The sequence below is a fragment of the Pagrus major genome, chromosome 13, assembly GCF_040436345.1.
Source record: "Pagrus major chromosome 13, Pma_NU_1.0".
Classification (NCBI taxonomy): domain Eukaryota; kingdom Metazoa; phylum Chordata; class Actinopteri; order Spariformes; family Sparidae; genus Pagrus; species Pagrus major.
In genome coordinates this window covers 11,428,167-11,449,316 of record NC_133227.1, presented here as the reverse complement: position 1 = coordinate 11,449,316, position 21,150 = coordinate 11,428,167, and the positions used below count along the sequence as shown (strand labels likewise).

General features: G+C 41.5%; 1 protein-coding gene across 1 annotated transcript in view; it reads left to right on the top strand.

Moving 5' to 3' along the window:
* Positions 1-9,140, top strand: part of zzef1 (zinc finger, ZZ-type with EF hand domain 1) — a 35,714-nt gene extending 26,574 nt beyond the window's left edge. The window contains exons 53-54 of the mRNA XM_073479117.1: positions 3,021-3,092; positions 6,130-9,140. Of these exons, the coding sequence (XP_073335218.1) occupies positions 3,021-3,092; positions 6,130-6,210 (153 nt within the window). The 3' untranslated portion in view covers positions 6,211-9,140. The remainder of the gene's footprint in view (positions 1-3,020; positions 3,093-6,129) is intronic.
* Positions 9,141-21,150: the final 12,010 nt, after the last annotated feature.

Below are 21,150 nucleotides of genomic sequence, written 5' to 3'. Positions count from 1 at the left end.
TGAATGAAATGATGATTAGAATTAACTAAATTAACATTTTATTCTTTACCTCGGTCTTTCCTCGCCTCCCTCTGTCTATATTGGTCCCTCTGTGAGATGATGAGCGTGTTTTTCCTCCACCCACCTGTTCTCCGCCGGGCTCAGGGCCAAAGCCCGGCCCTGCCATCTGCCAGACAGCACAGTGCCACACTGGCTCCCTGCAGACTGCTGGGGAGAGGAAGAGATGCTATCCATTTTGTGATGCGTATGGGCTCCCTCTCTCTTCCTCTCTCTCTCAGTTGTCTTGAATTATTGATTAAGAGAAGCCTCAAGGATTATGAGCATGCCGTCAGCCAGGAGTTTCCCATCTGTAGATGCAATTGAACCAGACAGTCCCAGAAAAGCACCACCTCTCCTGTTCCCTTCAGCTCTGGTCGGTAAGGCCGAAGGCTGCTGATCTGACAATAACATTACATCAGTCGACATGTCATTCACGATGGATTCTGTGCTCCCATCTGCACCGACTGAATGTTACTTCATGTGAGACGCCCAGGTGGGGCAGTGCCTGTCGACAAACACCAGGGGGCAGTAGTAGTACTTAGCAGTTTTGCCTGGGATGCCCTTCTGGGTTCTCCAATGTTGTGTTAGCAATGATAGACACATGTTAGTGTGTGGCACCTCCATCCAGCTGAGCATCATCACAGAGCATGGCCACTCTTTTATCGACACAACACAAATGTGTGCTGCAGTGGTTCTTAACATCCAGCTCCTCATCCACAGCTTAAAGTAGTATGAGATGAAGGCTTTAACGGAGCTAAATAAGAAGTGCATGGATGCATTTGTTGATGGTAAAGCATGCACTCACTGGGAAGGTTTCGAAAAAGATCTGTTGACCCATTCAGTTCCCTCATCTATGTTTTTTCAGCGTTCTCCAGATAAAAGAATGAGATACCTCACCGGTCATTAAAAAAACATGCACCTGCTACCTCTTGTGGAAGCCTTGACAGTGAGTGGTTGTAGGTGTTGGTTCAGGATGTTGTATTACAAGAAATTTCAAAAAGTGGCTGTCACTTGACCCTGAATAAACCAGTGAGTGTGATTGTACACAGGCGACAACTCGACTGTGCACCATCTAGATTAGATTTAAGTGAAACTGGATATGTTGCTGTTTCACTGTTCCTGGACAATTTCACATCTGCATTTGCTCACAGAGGATTTTATAACAAGGCACGACTGTTCTGAGGCTAATACAAAGGGGAAAAGTTAGTGTTGTTGTACTCAAGTCTGATCTTGTACTTGAGACTGGTCTCAAGACAACTTATTAAAGATCTTGTCTTGGAATTTGAACACATTTTTACTCGGACTTGTCTCGGTCTCAGAAAGAGAGGACTCTAGATTTTATTTCTAGAACAGTCAAGACCACAGCTGCAGAGATAACACTAGGCATGGGACAATATGAAAATTTCATGTCACGATTATCCTGGCCAAAATAATTGCGGTTTACGATAATAGATATTATCTCAATAATCATTGCAATATGCCACTCAAACATACTGGAATGACTTTATTTTGTTGAAACAAATATTTTTATTGTATAAAAAATAAGACAAATCTTTTGGCGTTTTAGTTGACAGATTTTTCAAGTCACTCATATAAGGATATTAACGATTATTCTGATTCATGATTATCCCAATAATGGAAATTTACCTTGATCAACTTATCCTGAGTGTTTGCCATCGCGATCCAGGATAAAATCTGACATTGACCCGTCCCTAAATATCTCTGTATTGAATAATTGTTTGATACATTCAGCGCATCATGATAGTTTGATTTGAAAGAGAAGAGTCACCCAGAAAACTTCATATATGGCAATAAAAGAGGTGAATTAGGAGAATCAAGTTTTCTGTGGGTGTTTTTATGGGTTGTGGATCTTTCAGATTAATTTGAGGCGAGTCTGTGGTTTGCATGTTTCACATTTTATCCTAAGTGTGTCATGTGAGTGTGGGATCGCACTGGTCTTGGTCTTGTCTTGGCCTGCCTTAGTCTTTGTCTTGACTGAGTCTCAACCCCTCAAAGTTTTGGTCTTGTCATGGTGTCGATACACTCTGGATTTGGTCGTCTCAGTTTACGTGGCCTAGACTTTAACACTGGGAAAGGTCACATAAATATTAGAAAACCTTCATCAGCTGTAAGGATCAGTGCTCTACATCCAACACACCTCGCCATCTGGCACCACCCTCCTAAAAAGTAAGGATTAGTGCGGACTGGGGTCGGTGGCCCGCGTGTCGTGTTGACACTTGAGCTTAACAGCAGTGATGACATACAACTTCAACAGCTACATGTTGACTCTTGTGTAAAATCATGGGAAGCTAAAGTGTGGCTGGCCATATCATGGAGTCCTCTGTGGCCATATTAGGTCTGAGCCTTGAACCGGCTCATTTTTAGAGCTTCAGTGGCCGGTGCCGCTCACAGTCAGTTCCACTGAGATTCACTGAACTCTCCACTGCAGGAAGTGAAAGTTATATTTAGGAATCAAAAGGGTATGTCACGCACCACTGACTGTACAAATGGTCCTAGGATGTTCCCCAGCATAAACAGTCGGGGTGCTGTGAGATGAATGACAGCGAGTGGCTCTGGACTGTGTCTCCAGCGCTGTAAAAAACAAAACTCCATTTGGCCAGTTTCAGCCCATTTAGCCGCTGTGTAGTCTTATCTGTGTTCCCCAACTCTGTGTGCTTATGTAACCCGAGGTATTTCTCTCCCGTAGAGCTTTAGTGGAAGCGCTCCTCAGTTTGTTTATAATTTTGAATGGCTCGTCCAACATTCCTCAGTCCAATTTGATGCTAAGATGGAGATGAAGAGCGAACAGGGAACCAGGCCTCATTTATAACTCAATTCATCCCTTATGTAACCTCTTAGAGTAGTCTGTCTCGGGCAGCTTCCTTTTATTCATGACAGTTATCTGGCCTGTGAGGTTATCTGCTGCTTTTGGAAACATGGCAGAAGACACCCTTCTCACCAGCCTTTGATGTGTTTTCCAGGCACAGGGCATCCTCCAGGAGTACCTGTTAGCCATGACCACTGACGAGCAGCTCCTCAACCACACCGCCATGGTAAGACTTAAACTCCTTTTTTGTTTTTGCATAATAATCACTGATGACTTCTGACACCTCTGCCTTTTCAAATTGAAAGCCTTGCCGTCAGCACGGCTCTCTCAGGTCACCTTTGATGTTCTCACTTGTGAATTACATCTCTGCTTCTCTGAATTCAAAGTCTTGCCTTCTGCCAGGCTCTCTCAGGTCATCTTTGATGTTATAGTCAGGGGTTCTGGCTCACATGGATGATAGTAGCCCGAAGAAGTTGTCCGTGCACCCTTAAGCATTGTATTATCATGTACCAGTGTGTTTTTGAACACGCAGTCCCGTTGATTGAACAGTCTTCAGCCACTGTGAGTCAGCTCAGGGCCAGAGTCTCTTTTGCTAGTGAATCAGCGAGCTGTTGACACCCAGCAGATCCCTCAGCACCCCCCTCCCCTTGTTTTGAATATGTGTGGGCCACACTCGGGACTAATGTATTTGGTAATTACAGTCCATTAGCATTTGTGGCAGCGCGAGCCACAGCGTTCTCTGTTCTGTGGACCTTGTAACACATCAGAGGAGCCTGAAGGCAGTTAAGAGGAGCAGAGGATGTGGGGTGGTGAAAAAAAAACATTGTGGGTGGTTCTGTTGAGCAGTTACCTAATACCTGTCAGCTTGAAAACAAAACCATAGGTGACTTGGCAGTAGTCATAACTATTATGATAACAATGATGCAGAGTTCAAGAGTAAATTGGCGGAGGTTCACTTTCAAAGGGCTGGAAAAATGTTCCAAAGTTCCACTCACCAGGGTCTATATTTTCCCCAAGTCTTTATCTCTTCTGTGGCCTGTTATCTTCTGATGGATTTATTATACCACTACACAGGTTGGACAGTGTTCAGACGATCATGTTCACTCCACCCCTCCCTGGCTTTAATTCATCCTGTTGTTCACTCAATTAAACACTAAGAACTGTGTAAGATGCCTGTTTTTCGGTGCGACATTTGCAAAGGAATTGCCCTTTAAACCATCTGAGCATGTTGACTACCTGGAGCTGTATTGGACTTCTCAGCTCCGAGGAAATCACTGGGTGAAGGGTAATTTTTAAGGAGAAAGAATTTTATAGCATTCAAATTAGAAATCATTGAAAAGCCAAAAGAGTTAGGGTGCAGAAGAGATCATAAAGACCTAAAAATAAATAATTTCTTTTCTGAGGGAATCTTTTATCTTGATGATCTTTTATTTTAAGTGCCAATGAAACCAGGAGACAGCTGCTGTCAATAATTAATAACTAATCAATATTTTAATGTGAAGAAGGATCAAATGACTGTGTATTGTGAAAGGGGTCACATGGAGTAAAAATACCATAGAGAATTCTCACCTGAGCTCAGCTATACTGAGTTTTTTTTAGTATCTTTCTGCTTGTTTTAGTATTATAGCTCACAACTTAACTGTTTTGGTTCAGGCTCACTTCATAAATGCAACAACATTGCAACAATATTGTTGGGAGAACTACTGGTGCTTTCATGAAATATTAACACTGAGATTTTTGATAAATAATCATCAGTGCTGTGGATGTGATGACTAAGTTGGTAAAGGCAAGTATTAGAACAAGTAGAACAGGTTCAGAAAAAAATGACATCACTTAACTTTAATGCAGCGTTTAAAACCAGGGAAAGTCAACACTAATGACATATCATGATATCCAAAATCTAAGACAATTTATAGTCTCATATCAATACAGCTAACTAACTGTAAGCTACTTGCACCAAACAGCAATGTTAGCAACTAGCTAACAAAAAAAAAGAGTGAGAATCAGACCAACATCCATCAGGTGGCCAGAAACGTGACTTGAATGCAAATTTTGCTCCACGTCTGCTGAATGTGTAAGAAGACAAATATTTGCTCTGAAAAGTGATCATATGTCAATACTATGGTGAAACGCTTGTTCTGCTGCTCCCAAATAGCCTAAAGAAATATTTGTTGCTTTAGTGATACGTCCCACCCCACGATAAAGAGGTAGCATTACACATATAATATGCCGATTTGATGGCTATTGTATGTTCCTAAAATATCACATTTTAAAATTGTGTACAAGTCTGTACTTTAGGTCTGACAGTGATACTAGTGGACAGGTTGGAGGGTCAAGAAAGACATTTACCGTGTGGGGTGGGCCTCGTACCCTCCACCTTCAAAAAAGTATTTTCAAGTAACAAGAAGAAAAAAAACTGAGTCAACAGTTGATCCTGAGGAGACTCGACACAGACACGTCACCGTCACATGGAGAGGTGCTGAAGGTGCTGCAGCAAGCCTCTGCAGGCCTATTGATCTGTTGTGACGGGAAGGTTTGGGTCTGATTCAGACAGCGTCTCTGGCATGAACAAAATATTGTTCAAATGCGGCTTTTAACCAACAACAGCACTTTAAAAAATGTGTGGTTTTGTCATAAGTGACAACGCTGTGCTCTACATTGATTTCTTCTCAACTATTCTGTTTTTATACGGTCTTATTGTTGGCTGACCTGTCGTATGGTGCTGTCGAGATGAGGTTTACTATGTTATTAGGATGTTATGAACAAAAGTGTAATTAAGTCTAACTGTAATGCTGTAGTTTTATTGGGTAAAATACAAATATGCACCACATGCAGAGATTGGTTTAGTAAGAAAATGCTAAATATAATTGAATTAATTAAATGTCAATCTATCCCCGAATTCCATCATATTTACCATTTTTGTTTTTTATGATTAATGAACAGCAAAAAACAAAACAAAATTAAAGTCCAAGAAGTTTCCTCTGGTAACTGGACTGTTCTGGAAGAGGACAAAAAGCACTTTAATCAATTTAGCACTTTGGTTATTAAGTAAGGTGATTTAAACTGCACAGAAGTCCTTGCATCATCAGTTTAGTCACCCCCAATTCTCCTATTTATCACCACTAAACATGCAGTGCACAGCCCAGGTGAAAAACAAGGTTTCTCACGTCTCATTCGCTCTTTTCACTCTGCTGATTTTCTCTCCCTGCAGCTATCCTTCTGTATTTCATTCACATACTTTTTTTTTTTTTATTATTGTGCAGGCTCTGAAGAACATCGCTGCCATCAGCCTGGCCATCAATTACCCCAATAAATCTACCAAGCTACTCAACATGTCCCCTTGAGAGAAAGGGAGGAGAACTACGTAAAGGGGGGGACACATCCTGACTCAGCTGGTTCACTTTGAATGAGGAGTGGAGAGGTGAGGGAGAGCCGGGACCCCCTCCACTCCGGTAACTCTGCAGTACTCTGGACACGGGCTGTGGAGGGCTACTCAAAGAGCACTTTCCACACTTACTCACAATCCTTTTTGCCTTAGGTGAATCCAGTATATCAGCATGTGCATTCACTCGAACAGGAACAATTGCGGGGGTCGTTTTTTTTGTTTTTTTGTTTTTTTTTTGGTTTGTTTTTTTAAATAAAGTTTTTACTTGAAGATGCCGTGCTAAAGGACATGAAGTGTGCCAAATTCACGACTTTCAAGGGGAAGTATATTCCTTTTTGTCCTGCCTTTCTTCCTCCTAAACAGCAGCCACTCTGGGTTACATAGTTGATCATGGTGAAAACAGGTCACCTTGGCGACTCGCGTGTCTCGGTGGACATGTAGAGCATCCTAAAAATACTGTCCAGGACAGTGGAGTCTCATTAGTCACCATGGGGAGAAAGTACTGACCTACTAGCTCATTCCACTCCCTTCTTCCTTCCTTTTCTCCTCGTTTTATTTAATCCACACTTCCTTTCTTCCTACTCACCTTATCTCCTTCTTCCTATTTACTTACTTACCTTTTCAGACAAAAGAAGTACGTGGTATTTTTTAGGACTCTTTATTGAAGGGAAGGATCAGTATATCATCATAGATATCCTCAACGTATATCTGATCTGCAGGTTGACACGATGACAAGTGCAACACACACTAAGACCCACTTCACAACTGATGATCGTACTGAACAGGGTGAAGACGATACTCACAATAGCCATAGTCTGCATAGGATGAGAATTAATATTACAGCTGAGGGAAAACTGTGATACTTTACTATTGCAATGCATTCCTCTTTGTTATTCTATCAATATGTTGAAGTGTTTTCACTCCATCACTAGTGAATGAATGAAAGACCATTATGATGTCAAATGATGTTCATGAAAATGAATAACAGCAAAAAAACAAAACAAAAAAAAAATCAGAGAAACAATGAATCTCTTAAAGGCCTTCAGTTTTAGCCACGATTTATTTATTAACTCAATATTTTAATGTTTAATTAAGTTCAACACTTCATGAGGGTCCTGATTTACTTGTCAAAGCAGTGAATCATAGGCGATGGTGTATCCCACTGTCGTGAGCCCATACCTTGTGTACCATAACAAGTGCAAGAAATGCTGGTGTTGTAACATAAATATCTAAAACAGAGCAAAGCTGCTGTTTCCCACTGATACACAGATGGACTGTGAGTCCCTCACATCACTTATAAAGAATTAATTTACTGTCATTGTGATAAACATGATAAACATAAAGGTGACTGTAAAATAGACACATTATCCCACTTATTCACTAGTACCACAAGGAATGGATTCTTTAATACTGAATTACCTCATCTTTTGTAATTACACAGATCATTGATGTGACACTTAGTTGTTTCATGTGACTTTTAATCACATCACACTAACCCCACATTTTATTAAAGGGACAGTTCACTCCAAAAACAAAAATATATATATATGGAAATACACATTTTTCCTCTTATCTGTAGTGTTTTGGTGGGAGTTTCAGAGTTTTGGAGATGTCAGCTGAAGAGGAAAGCCAAAGCGCCAAAAAAAAAAACCATTTGAAAAACAATTTGAAACCTTGTTACTCAAGATAATCCACAGACCTTATTATGAGCAGTTTTGCAAAGGAACTATTTTCTTTCTTCGCTGAGCTGTAACTGTAGCTTAACTACCTTAGTAAGCTAGCATGTAGATGCATGCTTCCTTCTGAGACAAAAAGAAAATATTTCCTACACAAAACTGCTCACAACATGGTCTGTGGATTTTTCAATTTTTCCCCTCACTTTGAGGACCACATGCCGAGTGCCATCTACTTCCATTATATGCAACAGAAGGCAGATATCTCCAAAACTCGGCAGCTCCCACCGAAACGATCTAAATGGATAAAAAGCACTTCAGGTAAGAGGAAAAATAAGTGTTTTTGTTTGGGGGAGTGAACTGTCCCTTTAAAGCCACATCCACAGAGTTCAGTCATGTCAGAGAAGGCGTCGAGTTTTGTGTGTTGACAAATCTAAACACGAGTTTCAAAGAGAGCAAGGAGATGGGGGTTGGTTTCCAATCATTACTGTGTTCATTTCAGATGAAGAAGAATCTTTTAGTTGGAGGAAGTCATGGTGGTTTATACCAAAGAAACCAATCATTGTGAGCCATGAAACATCTCTGAAAGAGCTCCAGGTAGAGTTCCTTCTCTGTTAATCACATATCAGATAGATGCCGTGTGAGAAGCTGGAGCAGAGGAAACCTTTAGACATTGTTCAGTTTTTTGTTTTAGTATTATTTTTACTTTTTATTTTCAAAGCGGTCCCTACGAGGACCGCAGACTAGCTCGGTGGTTTTGTTTACACAAACATCAGCTGCAGTGAGGAGAGAGGAAGAGATACACGGCCTCAGTTTGGCTTCTACGACGCCTCACCTATCTACGACGTGCCTATGGTTAAAAATGAAGCAATCATAATTTAACTCATGTTAGCCGAATAGTTATTAATTATATTTTAAAAGAGAAATATATTGTTTAATTTGAAGTTTTTTGTAACTTTTTACTTTTAATGTTGGTTTCTTTTGCGAGGATGCTTGATATTTGAGGCTGACTAATTTGAATGTACATATATCTGTGAATATTAATTGCACAGGAGAAAGACTTTGATATCAACCCCTTACAAATATAAACTTTATCGGGCACTAACAGATGGACACTTTGATTCTGATTTTGTATGCATGGCACATTGAAGGTAAAAGAAAATACTGCTTGGGTTGAAATGTGATCCATTTCTAATAAAAATAGAAATGACTTAAATACGAGACCTCTTGTCATCTTTCTTTGTGTGGGCTCAACGGAGAATTTCTGTGCAGCAACAAACAATATATTGATCACTTAGTCGGCATCGATTAGAGCCCACGCACTTGCTCCCAGCAGATACTGTACTCAGTGATCCAACACCATCAATAGTTCTCTTTCACACTGCTTCTATTCCTTTTACCTCCAAGAAAACAAGTACATCTCTTACTCTTTATTACAATCCCTTCTGCAAGTCCATTTTTTCTGCCATTTGTCCAAGCAGAACGTTGGTATTCCTTCTGTTTATTAGTTTCTTCTTACACACTTGGTTTTACCTCAAAGCCCCCGCCCCCCCGGTCTGCCTTTTTGCTTCCTCTATCTGTAATCTGGAGACTCAGGGACAGTGCTGATGATGGGAGAGATGATCACTGGGGCGATAATGACATCAAATGGAGGAAATATTCAATAAGGCACCAGATGATTCAGTGCCCCTCTGCGCCACCAAAGCCCCCACACCGGAGTGACTCAGCCTTCCTCCCCCCCTCCTGCTCCTCTCTCCCCCCGCTCTGTCTCCAGCTTCTTTTTCAGCCAGGATCCCACAAGAGCTCTAATATACCCACAGTGAGAAGAAGCTGCCATGAAGGCAGAGAGAAAACAGAAAGGCCTACAGTAACTGTAGCGTCATGATATGGGGATGCCCATGTGAACGTGGGAGATGCTTTGTTGAGATTAAAAATTCATGATTTTGGCCACGTAGCATCTTTTCCATTACAATAAAGTAGTTCCAGCAAATGCTAATGCTTGAGACAAATGCTAATGAAAAAGGCGGTGTTGTCATCACCCTCCCATCTTTCAGCCAATTCTTTAATGAATTTGCCTGTTAATCCACAATGCTACCACATTTAGCCAGTTAGCTAGAGCAGCAATGTCAAAGTCATTCGTGAATCAACTACCCTAGCTGCTGCTGTAAATACACACAGGTAACAACGGGCCAGAATTTGAAGTTAGCTCCAAAACTACAGGGGACAGCATAACCGCCTACTGCTGCTCACTATGCTGGACTTGCTACTCTTTGCTGGAGCTATCTGTGGCTGTAGCTAAGTGGCCCTATTGACCCTTCTCAAATCAGACGTTGACTTGTCAAAGCCGGGAAAGCACTGGTGTGACTGATAGTTCACCATGGCTCCATGCTGTCAAGTGCCCCAGCAAGCCATGTCAGTGAGCGACCATGCAGAATACTAGAGCCCTGACAACACTTCTCCTAAATAGGATGCAGCCATCATTAATGTTATAATTCCACCAATGCTTTTAGTGGACACAGCTTCTGAGACTGACAGAGGCCAGTTTGAAGACCAGGGATACAATACAGAGGTGATTTACAGCGGCTCAAACCAGGACTATGACCCCGGGACAAGAAAACACTGCAGCGGCAGAAGACAGAGAGTTGGCATCAGCTGTGGGTGAAAAGTGGTTCTATGAGACAGGACGAGCCGGGGCTAGCTGGTTAGCATGCTAACTTCAGTATATATCTCAGCAACACAGTACATGGACATCTTTGACATAAAGTCAACACTGCTGTTTCTTCACACTCTGTTGATAATGTTAGGTCATTTTTTTTAAAAAGGTGTAAACTAAAATTCTGACATTACATATTGCTCTTTTAGCAACGTTGTAATTCTTCCTACAGTACCTGATTGTCTCAGGTGGGATTGTGAGCTTGGTTTGTCATAAAGCATCAATGTGAAGAGACGCTGTTAACAACAGCAGCTTAATTCAGAGTCACGGGTCCACATTTTGCTTCCACAGAGAAGACTCAGGCCTGTAAAGAGCAAAAATCAAGACAGTCTTTCTGTGGTAGCTTCAGCTAACAGGCGCTAGCTGACACTAGCACTTCACAGAGAGCCTGATTCATGGGCCCATATGCACTGAGCATGACAGCAACATTATGTCTCAGCCCTCATTTGCCTTTCATGATCGTCTCCTTCAGCTGTTTGCGCGTATGAATCACGAACCACCGTGAGCATCAAATGAATCAGATTCTGAATGTTTTTCCAAAATGGTGCTTTTAGCAGAAACACAGCACCCTCCTGTCCATTTCCATCCATTATATTTTCCTGTGAGACCACTCAGATGAATTAGGAAAGTACAGTGTGACACTAATTATTAAGGTCAGCTGAGGGACATGTTGCCCATTTGAATTATCTGCATCCTTTATCCGTCCCCTGCTGTGGAGCGCCCCTCCTTCCTCCCGTCGAGGGATCTCTGCTGTCACCAGACATATGCTAAGTGTGTCATTTGCGTCATTTCGGAGGCACGCAATCAAATGCCTCCTCATCTGTGGTCACTTGTTTTGATTGCAAATTGTGTCTGTCGTGATGCAGCCACCAGTGAAGAGACTCATGGCTAAAGCTCCACTCGGCTGGCAGTACTCTGTTTTCTGGGAGTTTATCTCTTTTTAAAATTATTTTGTAATAATGATTGTTTTGTCTGGGTTTGTCTGTGTTTGCCCCTACTGTCACTTTCACATTTTTCTAATAATGCGAGCATTACAACAGGTCAGGCATGAAAAATACCACGCCCATTAAAAGTATTTGTCTCCTCTTGGAAGCTTCCGTGTTTTATCACGTTACAACATTGAGTCAAAGTAGATTTAATCTGCCTTTTTTTACACTGATCACCAGAAAATGGCCCTTTAATGCCAAAGTGAAAACAGATCTGTACAAAGAGATAAATTAATTACAAAATGAAAAAAAAACATACTCATATAAAATATTTGTTTGTATAAGTGAGTACAACAAGTGCTGCTTTTTGCTAGTTTCCCTTCCTAGCTACTGTAAGCTCATCAGCTCATTGCTCAGTTAGCCAGTGGCCCCGGAGTTTGCCTGGACCAAGACCTTGGATCACAGGGGGAGTCACCACAGGCGATGGGGCTCAGCTCAGCTGGATATGGTAGCCTTTGAGTGAACACGGCTGTACACTGAACTGAGACTGAAATCCCCACCATCATTTTCTCTCAGGAAATAACTCATCCCAATAGGCTTTCGATGTGTTAGAGTGTTTGTGTTCACCGGTCATGTTCTCGGCCTGTGCCATCCCCTCCTCACGAGTAATTTCTCACCCTTCTCCTTTGACTCCATCTGAACCCACAACCCTGCTGATGAAACGGCTGCCGCGCTGGAGGAAACTCCACCTCCACCTTGTCATAATGAGACCTACTTCCTGTCACCCTCCTGGGACAGGGGGCCAGTGTGGGTCACCTCTCCTGAGGCTCGGGGATAATTGGGTAGTTCAAACAATCCAGTGAGAATAAGACACACCGAAGGCCTACAGCCATATTTAGCATCTCCGCACATGCTATTGTGTGATTGCACTGGGAGAGAGAAGCTTGCTGTTTTTGATCTAATTTCTCGCCTGTCTCCTATCTGGGTTAGAGGCAGGCTGTTATTGGAACGGCCACCTGTGGCACCAGGAGAAGGTGGACTATAATGGATAGCTGGGGGTTCCAACATGACAGCCGTGGTGCCAAGGCTGTTAACTAATCTGGATCATTAGGACGAGGGCTGTGCATGACTAAAAGGAGGTAGTGGCTCTAATGCGATGGAGATGAGAGGAGATGGACTGCCCTGCCATGTCCAAGGTCTGGACGCTAACAGCCAAATTAGCTTAAGGACAGACAGACTGACTGACTCTGGGTTGGGGCCAGCGTGTAAGAGACAGAAAAGTTCAGATTTTCAATAGTTTTGCCTCCTTATGATTTATAGCTTAACTCTTCACTATTTTGGAAACCAGAGTACCTAAACAGACTTTAGTTGCTTCATCTTTACCCATTCATTCTTGTGAGCCAGCTGTCAGTCTGGCACTTATAGTATGTCATGGCATTTACTTTTAAATGGTTAAACAGTTAGATTTGGCTCTGTTGTGTGAGATTTATTCCCCTCTTAATAAACACACATGAACATTAATCTCAGTTAAAGCAACACAAATGAAAATAGTTGTAATGGCTGTTATGAATATGACTGGGAGCCAGTGATTGTGAAGCATGAATGAAACAGCTGATGGCTTTCATAGTCTCTCAATAAGCTTTCAAACAGGAAGTACCATTTATCGAGGCTGAGCTAATAATGGTCTCTCAGTCACCAGGGAGGGAGCTAGTTAGATGATTAAGTACATGTACTGACGTCTTGCAACAAATAGTGCACAGATAACCTGCATGGTTGTGGTCAGAATGACAAAGGAAAACCATCAACATACACTTTGTGTTTGTGGGCCAGGAGTTCTCCTCTGAATAAGCTCTGTCTTGTAGGTGTGGCTGTCACAGGTAAACATGACGAGGCCTTTCAAGAGTCACACAAATGTCCTGGAATCCTTTTGGCATTTTATCGCCGGAGGAGGAATTTGATTGCTGATACCTCTGCAGAGCAGCTGGTGTGAGTGAGAGGTTCAAACACACACACACACACACACACACACACACACACACAAACACAAGCTGTGAGTTCAGTTCTTAAAATGTCTGCTGTTGCTTGTTCTTTTTCTGTTTATGTACCAAGAATCTTATATTCATTATGTCGGTTGCAGGTTGCAACCAACTGAACACCCCTCGTCTCACTCTCCCCTACGATGGCCACTAAAAACATGACAAATGTTAAAGGCTCTCTCTAGCGTGAGTGTTTGGTTTGTCTATTCTGGGCCACTGTAGAAACAAGGCAGCGCAGCATGGCGGACTCGGTGGAGGTGGAGACTCATTCTAGGGTAACAAAAAAGCTCTGATTCTTAGTTTCAGGTTTTATATATATGTATATATATATATATATATATATATATATATATATATATATATATATATATATATATATATATATATATATATATATATATGTATATATATATATATATACACACATATATATATATATTCAGGTTTATTCAATTTCTGTCCCTAAATCCTCTCATATCCTACACACCGGCAAAAAGTAATTGAAACAATTTTACCTCTAAATTTTAGAACCTTTTCGGAGATAATTGCTTTTTTTTGCATAGCTTAGCACAAAGTCTGGAAACAGAGGGGAACAGCTAGCAGGACTCTGTCCAAAGATGGGGAAAAAAATCCACCAACCAGCACTTACAAATCACTAATTAAAACATCATATCTTGTTATAAATCTGTACACTAACCAAAATGAAAAAACAATTTTTTTAACGTGGTTTAGTGCCAGACTGTTCTTGGCAGGGAGCAGCGACTTCCTGGAAGCTTGTCGTCACCGTAAGATTCTCAGGCAACCAGAAGAGACTCCAGGAAGTTATTGCACCAAGCCCACAGATGTATTAAGTGACTTTCTTATTTTACACCCACAGCCCAGCCAGAATTAGTTTTGCCCATTGCCTACAATTAAATGCACAGTATGTAATTTCTGCCACTAGGGGACTCTCAATCAAAACAAAACAGAAGACGTGAGTAGTGTGGGACTGTGGGAGTTGTTTTCTTCATTTTTAAGCGACCACAGCTGCCAATGAAAGTCTTTCAGACGTGACTCGACGACTTCCTCACCTTTAACAAAAGGAGGAATTTCTCTGGGTGTGAGCATTACTGGAAACGTTTAGGATAATGTCTGTACACGACTAACCAAAACATGTTACAGAGGTGTTTTATTGCAGAAATGTTAGATAAATATCTTTAAACAAACAAGATATATCATGTTACCTGACGACCTCTAGGGATGCTGGTAGGTTTTGTTACCTTTGGACGCAGTTTCCGGTGTTTGTGCTAATCTCCTGGTTGAAGCCTGGACATGTTTGTGGTATCAATCTTCTCATCTAACTCTCAGCAAGACAGAAAATTTGCATATTTTCCAATTTTTTTTCCTATTCTTTTCCCATTTCAAGAGATAAGTGTGTGCTTTATTCACATTTTTCACAGTCCAGCCAAATGTTATTTAACCAGCTTCACTCCTACAGCATGCTGATTCTTTCTCCAGCTACAGCATAAACACGGCTCCAGAAGAAATCGGTGACTCTTAAAACCTCAAGTGGGCCGTCACTGGCTTCGCCTTTTGTTTTCCAAACAAATGTCAGTTTGTGTATTATGCTTCCTCCTTTCTGGTGGAAAAACATCTCAAGGCTTGTAACGAGCGTAGCAGAGATCAAGTGAGAGATATCCTCGGGATACGGTGCCATCAGACGCACAGCCTCTCCCAGCTCCTCTCTTCGCTGCTCATCTGTGACACAGGAGGCCGGCTTGTTATGATGCCATATCTTGTAGGAGGCTGTCAGGTGCTGAGAGACAGCTGAAACTTTGGTAGAGAATCATAAACCCTCCATTAATCCCTGTTGTGTGACTCGGCGCTGCAGAACCGCCTGCCCACGCCAGGTGAACCTACCCACCTGCACGCCTGGAGGACAGCACTGTCTCTCCATCATCTCCACTCCTCTGTTCTCTCTTCATGCTGCCCTCTCTCTTTGTCCTCCTCTCCTCTTCTTTCATCCCTTGTTTGTTTTCTGTCGTTCTCATCGGCTCTTCTGCGACAAAAAAGTCCGACTACAAACATGAAGGTGTTATACAGTAAGTCCTGAGAAAACAGTCAACTCATTGATCCTGTAACATCACTGCTATGATCCTATTACTTAGCTTCTTAACCTTATCAGGTTAAATACATTCTTAAAGGTGCACTGATTGATTGTTTTTTGCCTAAACAAACTAAATAAACCGACTATTCCCATTATCATGACTGATAAACTGAATAAACAAACTGACATTAAAGGACAACACAATTTCATACTGTTTTACTTTGTTTACATTTGGCGGACCCTGCCACCTTTCTAGCTTCAAACAGTGTTCTGGGACCTTATTTTTCTCTGAGAACAGCTCGCTTATTCATTTATGGAAAATATAAATATTTGTATTATTACCTCATTAATATTGTAAATATTAAAATTCTGAGTTTCTTCTCCAAACCTACATAGTGCCCCTTTAACTGGTAAGAAATGGGGATTGCATCTGTGACATTACACATACTAACACAGATGGAAAGTAACTAAGTATGTCTACTGGAGTACTGTACTTAAGTACTTAAGTCAGGAGCTTAGTATTTCTGTTTTGTGCTTTTTTTTTACTTATTCCAGCGGAATATTGTACATTTTACTCCACTGCATTTATCTGACAGTCTGTGAAAAGGTCTCCCCCCTTTCAGGTCATTTTAGACTAGAAATGATTCCTTCAAGTTTTATTTTTCAACCTGTTTTCAGTGCAAATCAACTTTTTTTAGACTTTCTAAAATAAGCTTCTCTAGTGCTGACCTGCCTTGTTCTGTCTCAGTTGAAATATTCTCACTGTACTGCAAGAGAGGGTTTTTAGGACTCAACTACAGACAGTATTGTCTTTATATGATCAAGGTTTTTTGCAGATTTAACACTGCAGCTGCACATTAATGGTGCTATATTTTAGTGAGCTAGATTGTCTTTAATGACTATCGGGCAGGTGTAGGTGCTTTTTAATATTGTTAAAATATCAAAATGCTCAATTCAAGAAGAAATGCACACACCCTGTAGTCAGAAACTGTGCCTTTAAACGACTGTCAGGACTTCTGTAACGTTGTGATGTCACTGAGCCACGCCACGCCCCCAGCACAGCCTTGGTCGCAAAAACACCAACAGAGCTGATGTATAAACATGGTGGGTAATGCTTGCTCAGGCCTGTGAGAGCTGACCAATCAGAGCAGACTAGGCTTTTCAGGAGGGAGGGCCTTCAAGAGGAGCTAAAAAAGAATGTTCAGACAGAGGGTGAATAGAGGTGCTGCAGCGATGGACATGTGAGGAACATAATGTCTTTTTGAACATTAAAGCTTGTAAAAATGAAAAATCTAGGAGAGCATGAACCTGAAAATGAGCATAATATGGGACCTTTATTATTATCATCTGCAGTCATAGTGAATCGTTACATTTCATACTTTAAGTACAGCTTGCTAATAAAACTCCTGTACTGTGACCACTGGTCTTTTCCTCGTAAAAAAAAATATTTTGTCTTTGTTTTACTACTCAAATAACGGAATACTTTCTCCTCCACTGCTTATACGGCAACTTTTACAGTGTGTTCACACAGACGCTGCACACATGCACACTGTGAATCCAAAACAGATGCTTTTGGGAAAATATTGGGTGTTCTGTTAGAGATTTGCATCCTGTGGGGATAAAGCTTGTTCAACTGAGCCCAGGGGGAAAGGCAGGGTAGACCCTACCCCACAACACACTATGGGGTTTATTAAGATGATAGATAAGACAGAGAGACAGGGAGAGGAAGGGATGGTGGGTATTAAGAAACAGAGAAGACATTATGCAGTAGAGGAACCCTCTGCTCTGTAAGGTCATAGCTGTTACTGCATTGGGATTCAGACCCACCTCTTCTAGGGGGGACACAATGATGTTAAAGCCTCTCATGGTGATGGGAGCAGCAGAACTCAGATATATGGCCCGAGCCATGTGATTATCATTGCACAGTAGATAAAGTGCAAGCCCTGATTAGACGTTAATAAGCTGTGCACATCATCATGACCTTGCCTTGGTCTCTTAAGTGTAGGTTTTATAGAAATGCCCCACACGTGCACAAGTCAGAGCCCATGCCAGAGTGAAAAGTGTGTCACTCACTGCCTGCATCGACTTATTTTAGCTGCTCGTGGTCTAAATGGAAAGGTCAGACACGTGTGCAGGTTTATACAGACAGAACCTACAGTCTGTGTACATATCCAGCTCATACATGTATCAGACTTGTACTCTGATATGGAGCTTAAACCCATGGATCCTGACAAAATGTACCAGCGTGCTGCAACTCGTGCCTCACTTGTTCCACATCCACTCACCCCAGATTCAGGTCACACGCTGATGCACAGCAATGTGCTGCAGCAGTCTACTTGTAACTCTATCATTAACTCGCAGCCCTGCTGCACAATGTGATCTTCTTAAGTGTTCACTGTACTAGAACTCACTCAGGTCCCATGTCGACGCTCCAGTGGAGTCATGGCTGCGAAAGATGATATTTTAATTTGCTCATTTTTATAGAGCTCTCCTGGCTTGGTATCCTTTCTCTCCAAATGACCTTGACAGACAAAGAAGCCTCAGCATACATGAATAGGAGCTGGTTAATAGTTAATGGCCATCTCCATTATTACTTGAACTTGGAGCAGCAGAGCAGATATGCCAGCGTGTTTATTTCTGCTTGGTTATGTGCCTGTGAAAAAAAAACATGGTTTGCTTTTTTGCTAGGAAGGAGATGACAACAGGAAAAGGTTGAAAATTAATGTTACTTTAATAGCTGGAAATTATTGGAAATTACATTTTTAGAGGGAATGACTCTGGAAAACAAATCATTAAAAAGCTGAGAGGAAAAATAATGCTTTCCTTGGGATTTCCCTTCTCCAAATCGTCGCTTTTTGCCGCTGAGAGCGCAAGGAAGACAGAGCGAGAGAGAGAGAGAGTAATGGAGTAAATTTACTCTCACTGTAACAAGCAGCTTTCTGGCTATCTGTCAGAAGCAGCTGGTTTGTCACTGCATTTGAGAGTCGGGTGTCTCAGCCACCTGTGTGTGTGTGAGCCGGCACATAAACCGAAAAATTTTCCATTACACATGCTGTAATGGGGTCCAGATATAAGTAGTGCAGATGGGGAACTTCCTTTCATGGATGCATCTTTACACTGAACTTCCTTTGACACATCTTTCAAATGATCTTTTCCCACTAGACGTAATGTACCACTGTCAAATCCAATGGGCCCCAGCCTGTTTAGGGATGGAGAATTTATGCCTGACTGCAAAGGTGGCTTTGTGCCAAGAATTCTGCTTCTGAGACAACTTCACATCAATAGCTGTGCCTCATCTGAGGACTGATCATATAATGAAACCACTGCACTTGCTCATTACCATCTAAATTAGGGTCTTAGAACTCTGAAGATAAGTTAGAGCCTAATATGTTTCTATACCTCTCTGTACAAGACCCTTATCTCATCTTCAAGAGCTGGTTGAAGAAGCACAAAAGCACAACAGAGACCCAGAAACTGTCACCCACAGGTGTCATCAAATCCTCTAAGAGAAAAAGAGCCTTTAGATTTGTTTTATCATCTGAAATACTGTTTAGATTCTAACAGAATATATCTATTCTAAATGATGACAGCCCTCTTATAAAAATCTTCTTAGATAACAGCCATAATGCACACACTAGCAGTGTGTGTGACACACGGAAACCAGCCCCAGTCTCTATTATCTCATCCTCGTTTGCATCCAGTGTCCAGTCCTGCTCGCCATCATTTGTTAGGCAAATAACATACATGCTTCAGGTCGACCAACCTTCACCTAATGTCCTACAGACTCTCACAGGTTCTACAACAGTCAATAATCATTCTTCTCATTGGTGCACTGAATAACATGTTTAACAGTTTCTATCTTTGTTACAAAAATGCACATCTTAAAATGTTTGAAAAGATAAGTAATCTTCAGTGTTATGACACTCCCAGAAAGTTGGTCAACACTGATGCAGTAGTATTGCACCAGTGCTGACCCCTCTGCCTGGCTTCTCTTACTCTCTACAGAGTAAGCCAACATCGGACTGCATCCTCTGGAGTTTGAGCTTGGCAAGTTCAGCCCAGGAGTCCAGCTCCAGAGGACATGAGGACACCGTACGCTCAATTTGCAAATGGGACATCAGCAGTCTTACTGACATCAGCAGCTCAGCTGAGCTGTAGTGATTATATTTTAACAAAACTGCACAACTGTCCAAAATAATCTGAAGGCTTCTTCAGACAAGAGAAACGAGAGAAAAGCTTTCATTAGCATGCATTAAATACCACACTGCCTCAGTCAGTTTATATATATATATTTAATATATTGTTTTTTACTGAAAAGTGCCATGATCTGTACATAAGGACCCAATAAAAGCATGGACCTTGTTCTCAGCTTCTGACAAATAAATTTGGCAACATAAAATATTAGATTTCAAGAGTGAGACCCATCAAAGTGATGCAGAGACATCGGTGCCAGTGGCAATTTACTAAAGGGCTTTCAATGGTATGACTATTCTCCTCAGGTTGATAATGGATGCTGACCAGCTGGTCATCTCTGGGAGCCGGTCTGCTGGCTGCTGACATGACTGATCCTCACGTAAACGATCAGATCAGATTTTCAAATATGCAAATATTTAAATATGTGTTTTGTTTTGTTAAACCACATATTCCAATAAATCAAACTGGTCACTTTGCTATAAGGAAAATATCAAAAACGTTTAAGTATGGTGACACAATAACATTTGTGGGATGAAAGTTTATAACAGTTATGAGCCTGGATCAAATTCTCCTCCATTGCCAAGTTTAATGTGCAATGAATGCTTAACCCAACTCAGCTCCGAGGGGGCTTTAATAAAATGGACAGAGCAAAAACTCATTTTAACTATACATCCGGTCATTTGAACTATAATCCTCCATACTTTATACCTCTGGCCGACAGTTGTGGTCCTGAGCATACTTTTTCAACATGATAGCGTCACATTCAGTCTGGTAAATCTACAGGTGCGCAGCTGAGATCAAAATGAAGGCTGAGTTTGAAGATGGTTGTGGACAGACCCATAAGTACTGAATGAATGTAACTAGAATCGCAGTCAGTAGAGTGCATACCTCCACAGAGACCCAACAGTCCCCTGTTATACTCACTCATGGATACCAACAACTGCTTTTTCCTTGAGTAATTAATGAAAATGTCGGAAAAACACCCTATCTTGTCGTGGCTGCTGTGATCCCTTCCCAGTATGGTCTCTGGTTAGATCAGCACTGACGATAAGATTTCTCAAGAAGCCGGGAGCGCAAGTGCAGACAAGAACTCAGAGTGAGAAGGGCATCATGTTTCTCAACCTCCAAGTTTGTGATGAGGGCTTTTTCTTTTTTTTTCATTTCAAGCCCAGACTGAGATAACCCTGATGACATCATAACGGGGCATTTCCTCAGACTTGTCAAAGCAGATCCTCAGAAGACATAATGCAGGCTGAGGATTCCTTGTGATG